The following is a 10882-nucleotide window of genomic DNA, read 5'->3' on the forward strand; positions in this document are numbered from 1 at the left end:
CATGGAGTTCCTTTTCTGCGGTCTCATTTATAAACATGGCATACACACAGAACAGGTGGTAAAAGTTGTGATCAAAAAAACTCTTAACATTAACTTAAATACTGATTAAATTGAACCACTTTAAATAATCATATCAGCCACATCCATAAATAAATAAATGAAAATATATTCTGGTGTATGTTCACTTTTAGAAAAGATTCTACACAAATTTTATTAATCAGACCCAATTTATCAATTCAGATTTCAACTAAAATGTCTTCATCTTCCGATCTCATGGGGTTGGAACAACATGAGGGTGAGTAATTAATAACAGAATAACTTTTTTTGGTGAACTGATCCTTTAATAAGTGAATAAATGTTGCTCTCACCTCAGCAGACTGGGTTCTTTCGGTCCACGTCCACAGAGGGCTGAGCCCAGAATCCGAAACATGTCACTGAAGGCACTGCCATCTGCAGGTTTGGTTATGAAAACCGCTTTGCCCAGAAAAAAGATGATGAGGGACACCCCAAGGCAGACGGCAGGGATGATGTAGCCTATAGAGAAGCTAATGTTCTGCTGGATGTAAGCTATACCACCCAGAGAGAAGATCGCTCCAAGATTAATGCACCAGTAGAACCAGTTAAAGAACCGCCGCGTTGCTTCAGGACCTCGATCTTTCACCTGTAAGAACATAAAAAAAAAGAAAATTAGTGGATTTCTGATCATACATTTATTTATTTTATTTATTCTCTTTATTATTTTGTTGCAACAGCTAAAACTCCCTTTAAAAAAAACTCTCTTTTTATCAGTTTAAATTCCATAACAACACACCGAAAGTGGTTTATGTCAAACAAAGAGAGCAATTACTCTGCAAAGCCAGTACACCACAAGATCAAGACATTCGGTTACACTTTGGTTTAAGTAATAATTTACATCATTTAGAAGGGCCAGATAGAATCTGCAGACATTTTTTGTTATTTCTAGGCAGAATTTCGAAAAAAAAAAAAAAAAAGAAAGAAAATCACCAAATTTTTTGCGGAATGATTTTGGCAGTATCATAACTAATATATGGAATAAAAAATAATACATTTTGTTTAATGTTTACAATGCAAATCCAATTAGATGCACTTACTTGGCAAACAAAGCAATTATTTCATTTATTATATCTTATAAAAGACAGAAAATATTACTTTACAAACTGTATTGTAAATAAATCAATTGAACATTTTAATATTAGTCAATAATATTACTGAAATTGCTAAAAATAAATGAATACATACATCTACACAAGTCAACAAATAGACTTAATGATGGTCTGAAAATCTGTGGTCTTCTTTGCGTGCATATTCCGTGGGCTTACTTATTATCTGTCTACTAATTAGATATTAACTGCGTATTAGTTCTTATGAAGTATGATCTAAATTTACGTCACTAATCCTACTCAAAACCTAAAACCAACTACTACCTTACTATTAACAAACAGATAATAATTAGTTTATTAAGCTAAAAGTCTTAATGGTTTGTTAATAGTGTGAACTGTACCTTAAAATAAAAAAGTGTGAAATTTTATTTTTTATTATTATTATTATTATTCAGCCATTAATTACTAAAATTCATGTTTTTTCTGAACCCATAAAATTATTGCTTACCTTCCGAACATTTTAAAATATTCTTAGAGATTTATGAACCTCCCTTTAAAGATAGATTATTCATCCAAAATGTTAAAACGTTCATGAAGTGGTCAGTAAATAAGAATTAAGCTGTTTGCTGTCTTCCAAAAAGACACATTTAACTTAAACTTGTTTAAGGTAACATTTAATTTAAGCTTTGGTTAAGAATTTGGTAACAGAAGTTCAGATATCCTTGCCAGTTAAGTCACACCACATGTTTGAGCTTTAGCAAGAACAAAATGAGGTTTGTCAGTCACACTTTAAAAAAAAAAAAAGTTAGTTATATTTTTATAAGTTGTTTTATTAGTTATTGCCTTAAGTTAATTTATTTACTAATAATAAACAAAATGAACAAAACTTGTACAGCATTTTTCTAAGTTTACATTTACTACAGCATTATTAACAATAATGCACTACGAGTTTACAAGAACAATGAACGACTTTATTTTCATTTACTAATTATAACAAAGTTTATTAAATACTGTATTAAATGTGGGCATCACAATGGTGCAGTGGGTAGCACAATAACCTCACTGCAAGAAGGTTGCTGGTTTGAGCCCAGGCTTGGTCAGTTGGCATTTCTGTGTGGATTTTGTATGTTCTCCCCGTGTTCACATAAGTTTTCTCCGCGTGCTCCAGGTATCCACTGTTTAAAACATATGCTGGATAAGTTGGCGGTTCTTTTCGCTGTGGCGACCCCTGATTAAATAAGGGACTAGGCCGAAAAGAAAATGAATGAATGTATTAAACTTGTTTTTAGGGATATTAAAAGCAGATACAGAGTAATGATTACTTGGCATGGTGATCAGCCGATACAGAATTGCATAAAGCACATTTTCTCTCAAAGTCTGCTAGTTAAGTGGAGATCTCTTCTTTCCTAGAGAATAAATAAAGGATGTTGCATATAATCCTTTAAACATGTCATTTATAAACAATTAGTGTGGACACGCCATGGTCAAAAGCAGCTTTACAGAAAAAAATATAAAAATTTGGTCAGAAAATTTACTAACAATGCAAATTGGAAACATTGCATATGATGGAAGAATAATTCAGCGTGCCTCAATCAAGAAAAAGTTGGGAGTACATACTTGAACTAGAAATTAGAATGCATCTTCCTTGGCTTGTAAATCTGCGACTGGTTCATGTGATCGGCCAGATTAGCGAGTACTGACTGAGTCATAAAATGTGAGTATCGGCTGATCAATCTGAGCATCCCTAGTATTTTTCAGTGTTTTTTAATGTTATTTAATGCATTAACTACTGGACCATTATTTTAGAGCTTAAGGGCTGGGCGATATGGCAAAAATTTAATCTTGATTATTATTTTTTATATTGAAAGATAACAATATATACATTTCTATACTCGTTTTTAATGCTTCCAATTTTAAAACAGTATCCTAACTATGCTGGAAGGTGAATAGTGCTGGCGGGAAAGTGAAACAAGCATGCTAATCAATACTGGGTGACGCAGTTTGACCTATTTTCGACCAATAATTTTCAGCAACAAAACATTTGGTAAATCTCTAATATAAACACAATTATAAACTATTGCACATTTCTGCTGTGTGATTGGCTCTTAGGAACAATAGAGTAAAAATGTACTGAGTTATCATCGTTTTTGACACACAATTAGGTCTGTAAATATTGGGAAATTGACACAATTCTAACATATTTGACTCTATACACCAACCAATGGATTTAAAATGAAATTAACTGCTTTAACTGCAGACTGACAGCTTTAATTTGAGGATATTTACATTAAAATCAGGTGAACGCTGTACGAATTACAACAGTTTACAGTTTATGTGCCTCCCACTTGTTAAGGATCCAAAAGTAATTGGCTTCTAAGCTGATCCATGGCCAAGTGTGTGTTATCCCCTCATTATCCCAATTACAAAGAGCAGATAGAGGGTCCAGAGTTCATTTCAAGTGTGCTATTTACATTTGGAATCTGTTGCTCTCAACTCTCAACATTTAGCAAAGAACAGTTCAGCAAACCGAGGTATTAAACCCCACTATGGATAATCACACAGGATAGAACCTTCAAATGATTTAGTGGAGCGGTTGGAGTTCCTGACTACCACGCGGGGACAGTCTGTCTGAATCCAGGCTGATGCACCTATTTTGAAATGCTTTAATATCAAGATTGAAATGCTTTGTTCTTGTATCGTTTTGTTTCAACATTGGTCAGACATCCGAATAAACACTTTTTAAATAAATATGTCTTGTTTTGGTCATAAAACAAGGTTGTTGCTATATCAGATACAGTTGTGGCCAGAAGTTAACAAGAATTATTTATATTATTAAATAAATTTCCCGTTGTATTTTTTTAACGTATACCCAAAACCTAAAACCAACCATCACAGTACTGTGAAAATATTAATTATTGTTTTACAGTGTTACAAAAATTATGCTAAATTGATGACTTATCAGCAGCTATATCCTATCTAAACAACACCACTATAAACACTTGCACTTCGGGATCTTGACACTGTGTCGAAACGTCAGTTTCACATCAGCCATCCCCTACCATTTAGCTTAGCAACACCAAAAGACCCGGAAGACCATGAAAAACAACTGTGGTGGACGTAAACAACCTCCACAAACAGTTGGCCAGCTTAAGAACACTCTCTAGGTGTATGGGAATGACTCAAAGCATACTGTAAAAGGAATAAGAGCTTTTGAACAGAAAGAAGTGAAATGTTATACAATGGCCATGTCAATCCCCTGACCAGTCAATCCGATCCAGCATGCTGAAGACAAAACTAAAAGGAAAATGGCCCAAGAACAAGGCCTGGCAGAGCACCACCAGGAATGTAACCCAGCGTCTGCTGATGTTTTTGTGTTCCAGGCTTCAGGCTGTAATTGACTGCAAAGGATTTGCACCTAAATATTAAAAACTGAAAGTTTGATTTATGATTATTATTCTGTCTAATTACTTTTGGTCCCTTAACAAGTGAGAGGCACATTTGCAAAGTGTTGTGATTTCTACACTGTTCACCTGATTTGGATGTAAATACCCTCAAATTAAAGCTGACAGTCTGCAGTTAAAGCAGATAAAGTAACAATTTCATTGCAAATCCATTGTGTTGGTGTATAGAGGCAAAATTGTTATAATTGTGTCCCAATATTTATGGGCCTAACTTTAAATTTTATTGCAATTCAAAATAATACTGTTTATCGGCCCAGCCCTATCTTGCATGCCACGCAGTTATAATTAAACTCTATTTTTAGTCAGTGCTGCTCATACATGGTAATAAAAGCTCAATTAAAAAAAATGTTCATCATATAAAACACAAGAATTGTCTTCACAAGAATTTAAATAGGATTTATTTTCTAAACTCTATATGGATGTTTTGAAGAACCAGTGTATCATCAGCTTCTTTCATTGCTTTGAAGATGAACAAAAGTCGTATGGCTTGGAAAATAAATTGAGGGTAACTGAATGATGGCAAACATGTAATATTGAAGTGAACTAACATAATTCACATCATGAAAAACACCATCTTCCTAGCTAATTTAGCTACAAAGTACCATCACTAAGCATGTGAACAATCAACACCCACATTCTTACTTTAATTAAACTATAGTTTGGAATTTAATTGCATTTACAAGCTTGTGTGCACAAGCGTTTGTTCTCAAGTATATGAATACTGTAGCTCAAAAACAATCATAAGACAGATGACCACTAGTTTTAGAAAAATGGCTCATATATTGTAAGAAAATTGCTCAGTTCCTCTATGTTTAAATGTGATTGAAGCGCACAATAACACCCAGATGGTGCAGCCTGCAATTCAGCTCTTTATTGAATCTAAAAATCACATGACGATCATACGATGAGACAGCCATCAACAGAAGCCAACCCTGCCATATCCAAGTCATCCCCATTTAAATGCTAGTCTTGCAAAATAACCCATTGGTTTTTGATAACAACTTAAGCCTGTCAAATAATCTAGTAGACTAGATAACAGGGGGGGAAAATAATAATAATAATAATAATTAAATAGTGAAGCAAACTGTTAAGCCAACTAAAGCAGATGTCAGTTTTGCTTCCTACATTTTTGTTACTTTCATTTTGTGTGTTAATGCCATGGCTAACAAAAGCAGTGCGGAAGGTTATTGTTAATCATCATAGGAAGTTCTGTAATTAGTCACACACTTCAGCAGATTATTTCCTTAATTATGGTTCACTTATAACAGGGACATCCCCTATGTATACTACTGTACAGAGCCCCAAGTCATTAAGAGGTCAAGTAAAAGTGTGAAATTTGACATAAATTGAAGAAATGAATTGTAAAATGGTTTTGCAAAATAAGAACTGATTGGATGTAATAGTGAGAGTGTATACTAATTGAATTTCTCCTAGCCTCTATACCGAATTAAACTTTCAGGAATCAGTTGAGTTTTAACTGACTCTAAGAAACAGACCTTGGCAGTGAACACCGAAGCCACTTCAACAAAAGGCCTAATAATTTCGATCTTGTGACATGAGACATTTTGCAGCCCACAAGGCCAAATCAGACTCAAAGTACCTCAGAAATGTGTGGTATGTTCATATCCATTTTAAATAAGTGAAGTGAAAGTGTCTAGAGGTGTTGTTCAATTCCATTAAAGTCTGTAAATAAAAAGCTTCCGTTCTGCTTCCAAAAAAAAAAAACATTTTGATTTTGTCATTTGTAACTCAAGCATTCTTCAAAATAAGAAACCAAATGTGTAAATCTACTCTATATGTTAGATAAAATGTAATTCAATTTAGTATTTAGAGATGAAACATCTCATTTTGGTGTTTGTTGCAAATTACATTTATAATAGTGATTTTATATACAGCAGTCAACATATAAAGTGAATGAAAAATGTCTTACAAAGTTAGGACAAGAATGGCTGTTGTTCAATAGTTAAGGACAACTTTGACAAAAAAAATGTGAAAAAAATAAAATCATATTTCTAAGTATAGCTTTTTTAACTGAAATATTGCAAAGCTTTTTTTCCATGACTGTCAGATGTGGTCTCAGTTGGTAAAGGAAACAGTTAAAAGGTCCAGCAATTGACCCACATTTGTATGTAGTATGCTAAAACAAATGATAATGTTGAGTAAAATAAAAAACCTTAAAATTCATTTATTCACTCCTATTTTACAAGAATCTATATGTATTTTTTTTCTCTATGAGGGGATATACAGTACAGCATAGAGTTAATTTCAATACCCAAGACATTTTCAAGACTCTTCCATACATTTTAAGCGTATAGCCCCTTTAGATTTCAACCGGTAACATTGGCAACATTTTAACAAAAGGTATATTTACTAAATAAAAAAGCATAATTAAAGAGTCTTAGCTTGGGACAACTCACCAATGCGATTTAATTCAGAAGGGTGGGAATGAAGAACAAGCACAGGCTGAACAATCTTAAGTGATTTTACGTTTAAAGATGCTACACACAAAGGACTACATGTAGTTAGCTCTCTTCCAACAGGTGGCGCCTACAGAACAGCTGGAATAACGGTGTTGCCTTGGTTATTGCAGAAAACGATGCAGCATGAAGTCAAATCTAGCAGGATTTTATTGATTTCGTAAACTACACAGCACTTCAATATTTGGAGATTAAATCCAGGCAAACTGTAGCAAACAACTAAACTAAAATAATAAACAATTTAATACTTTTTAAGGCCTTTAATTATTAAGTAATTATTTTAATTATAAAGCATAAGAAATAGGAGACCGAAGCTTAAAAAAATCTATCATATCATATATAATTTAAAAACTATGACATCATAACATATTAATGACTATCTATCTATCTATCTATCTATCTAAATATTTAAATACATATCTCTTATTTTTGTACACAAAATCCTTTTTGTTTGTATGACTTCAAGGGTACCCAAAATTTTCTTATGAAGGGCCAAAAACCAACTTTATTAAGGCTAGTGGGCCAAAGCTAAATATGGTTGCCATGGGTAATTTCCTGATTTGTTTAATAATATAAACAATAATTAGAAAACATTGCTTTCTTAACTAAGACAGTATAAGTTTTTACATTTTTTATGATCTTATTACATTAAAAACAAAACATTGTTTATAATAGAAAGAAATTACACTAGTTTTTGTATTGATTTGCTCGCCCATGTCTCTTGCAGACCTCTATCCGTTGAGTGACAGTATTTACATTTTTAAGTCGGATTCGTTTACATTTAATTGAAACATTTAATTTCAGTTTGCTTTTTTGTAGCTCAGTATTTAAAAAAAGAAAAAAAAGGTTACGTTAAATTAGAAAAGACGATCTCTGTTGAAGGCATTTACATCAACCCTCTCCACCATTCTCAGATGGGGTGGTGGGCCAAATAAAAAATTACAATGCCCAACATCCTCCTTTAAATAAAGTGTAGATTATCAACATGACTTTTACAGCAAGATACTTCCTGCATCTTTATATGTTTATCTATATATAACCATCAGCCCTGATGTATTTGTATAGATCTGACCAACCAATACATTTTTTAAACTGCTCTAAAAAAGCACAGAAAACAACACCTGATCCTTAAAAATCTCAAGAAAGGCAATACACCACAAACTCTCTAAAACTACAAAAGCATCAACTTCCACAGACAGAACCAGGCAGGGTTATCTCAAAGCTTCTGAAGGAATGTTATTGAACAAACACCAGCAAACATGTCAAAGGTCTTAATAATATCATTTAGAGTTTCATAAAAACCAGACATTGTCGAAAATATTGCTTTGAGAATCAATCCCAGGTTGTGCCCCTGAGATCTAAACCTACTCAAAGTTTAGACATCTCTCCATTTGTAGTGATTTCTGTTTAGTCCCTCAGGAGTTTCAATATTTTATAGAACACACACATACACACCTCAGAATATGACCATCCTGGTGCACATTTTAACACTTTGGCCTAAGTAGCAACCTATAGACAATTTAAATGTGATCATGTCATTCGTCCATTAACATTTCCTGCTTGTTATCAAACTATTTCATAACTGTAACAAAAGACAATTCAATCATAACTTAATGTTAAAACAGCTGTCATAACATTTATTTATTGTTTATCAATATGTGGCTCTTTTTGGATTCTCGAAAGCTACAGAAATTAAATATATGTATTAAGACCACTGTTTTTGTTTACATCCCAGAAAATGGTCTATACAATAATTTGTATTTGTATGCATTTATTTAAATTTTGTTTATTTATGTGATTTATATTATTTTAAATGCATCTTTGGGTACATTTTAAAAAAAAAAATTGTGAAACAAAAAACAAAAAAACATGTCCAGTTAATTGTGATCATGACATTTCTTGAAATGTCTTAGCAGTTTAATAAAACTTTTGGTAACCCTAAGAAATAAGTTAGATTTTTTTTTTTTTCACAAAAACTTTTTTACTCCTGTTATGATTACATTGAAGAATGATTTTGCATAATTAAACATGTTAATTAATAAAAATCTTATAGATTGTTACTATTATTATTATTATTATTAATAATAATTTTATCATTTCAAGACATGCATCCAACTTTAAAATATTATGCATTTATTATAGATAATTTTTATATAAATAATATATTTATATAGTCTTTTTTTATATAAACTGAACCTTTTTTATTAAATTATCATGAAACCACTTGAGTTTTTGTGCATAAATGATTGGAGGACAGTTTATCTGACATAAAAAATAGTTATGAAATGAGTCTCAAATCAATTCTAGATAAACCTTGTGTGTCAATTTTCAATTTTGATAACAATTTTGAATACACTGTTAAATATATTATGTTTTTCTTGCCAATATAAGTTTGTTTTCTTTATTTAATCATACCATTTTTTTCCATACTATTAGTCTATTCTGCTTTCTATTATTACATTATTTTACTAATATGTTCTCGAACTTTTCAACAGACCCACTAAGACTCCGTTGCTGCCCTCTGAGGGCCCCCAAAATTCAACTCTTACACCCCTGCATTACCTGATCTGCCCCGAATGGAGTGATATTTGATTTGACAGCTCCCACTCCAAGGGCCACCAGCACCAGACCACTGTAGATCGCAGGCCTGCAGTACGACGGACGATTGACGCAGGTCACATTAGCAGGGACTGTCCCATTTTCAGGAAAACACTCCGCTGGCTGCACTGGAAATGCCATCTCCTCTCCACACAGATAGTTCCTAGTATTATCACTGGCCACAAAAGGGAAAAGCAGCATCCCGAGCAAGTAAAGGCCCAAACTCAAGGCTATGGTTAAGAATTTGCCAAGGTACGCATCTGCCAGCCAGCCACCAAAAGGAGATATCAAATAAGTAACTCCCATGAAGATCAAGGGACCCTGGCTGGCCAAAGTGCCCTCCCAATAGAAGGGGCTGCTGTTGAGGAAGAGCACCAGGTTTGAGGTGATGCCATAGAAGGCCATTCTTTCCAAAGACTCTGCCAGCAGGATGGCAGCACATGCCAGTCTCCTGCCATTGAACACTGACTCTGATCTGGTTGAAGTCACTGAGTTTTCCAAAAGAGGAGAGCTCTCGTTTACATCTCTGCCAGCCATGCTTTGATATTCTTGTTTCTCAAGAGGAGGTCAGCTGCCCAAAATCCAAACCTAAACAACACAACAAAAAAGCGATTATTTTTACAGCACGTGATAGCTAACAAACTAAACACTCTGACGCAATAAGGGAAATTCGGGAAACAAATCACGACAGGGTTCTCATGTATTTCGGTTACTGAAATTAATAACTTTATGAGATATTTTAAACAACCACAAGGCAATGACAGTCCATGGCATGTTGTCAGCAACTTCCATAGTTTAGTTAGTAAACATGCTAACAAAATATTTGCGTAAACATACCGTTGTTGAACACTCAGCACTGCACCACATTTAGCTGCTCAGCCCGCGACGTGCTTATGTCTCCGGATACATTTTATAAAACAGATGTTACCTTAAAAATCATAAAAGCCTGGCGATATGAAGTTTAGCTGTCTGCTCTGAGAGTAAACAGCCAGTCACAATACTACCGCGTGACACCCGGTTCACTCATAAGCGTCAAAGTGACGCGCCCGCAGCGCATTCAGCAGATCTCAATACCATCTGAGCGGGACTCTAGCGAGTCTTGTGTGGAGTATCAGGTTGATCCATTTATATACAAAGTGAAGATTCCGTCGTAAATCAACCTGACAGCGAGCCAAAAGCCAGTGCTGATTGGATAAATGAGAAAAAGAAGTTTATTCGATTGGCT

The 10882-nt window shown here is 33.8% G+C and overlaps 1 protein-coding gene across 5 annotated transcripts in view; it reads right to left on the reverse strand.

Annotated features, from left to right (window-relative positions):
• The window catches only part of slc15a4 (solute carrier family 15 member 4), a 148258-nt gene extending 137582 nt beyond the window's left edge, over positions 1 to 10676 (reverse strand). For 4 of the 5 annotated variants that reach the window (XR_015496937.1, XR_015496938.1, XR_015496939.1 and 1 more), the window contains exons 1-3: positions 10495 to 10656; positions 9622 to 10245; positions 369 to 661 (exon numbers count right to left, since the gene is read on the reverse strand). Coding sequence is in view for 1 of the 5 variants with exons in the window: in NM_001320529.2 (NP_001307458.1) it covers positions 369 to 661; positions 9622 to 10194 (866 nt within the window). In the remaining 4 variants the exon portion in view is untranslated. 5 annotated transcript variants of the gene reach the window in all.
• Positions 10677 to 10882: the final 206 nt, after the last annotated feature.

The sequence above is a fragment of the Danio rerio genome, chromosome 8 (genome assembly GCF_052040795.2).
Source record: "Danio rerio strain M-AB ecotype USA chromosome 8, GRCz13ab, whole genome shotgun sequence".
NCBI classification, from domain to species: Eukaryota; Metazoa; Chordata; class Actinopteri; order Cypriniformes; family Danionidae; genus Danio; species Danio rerio.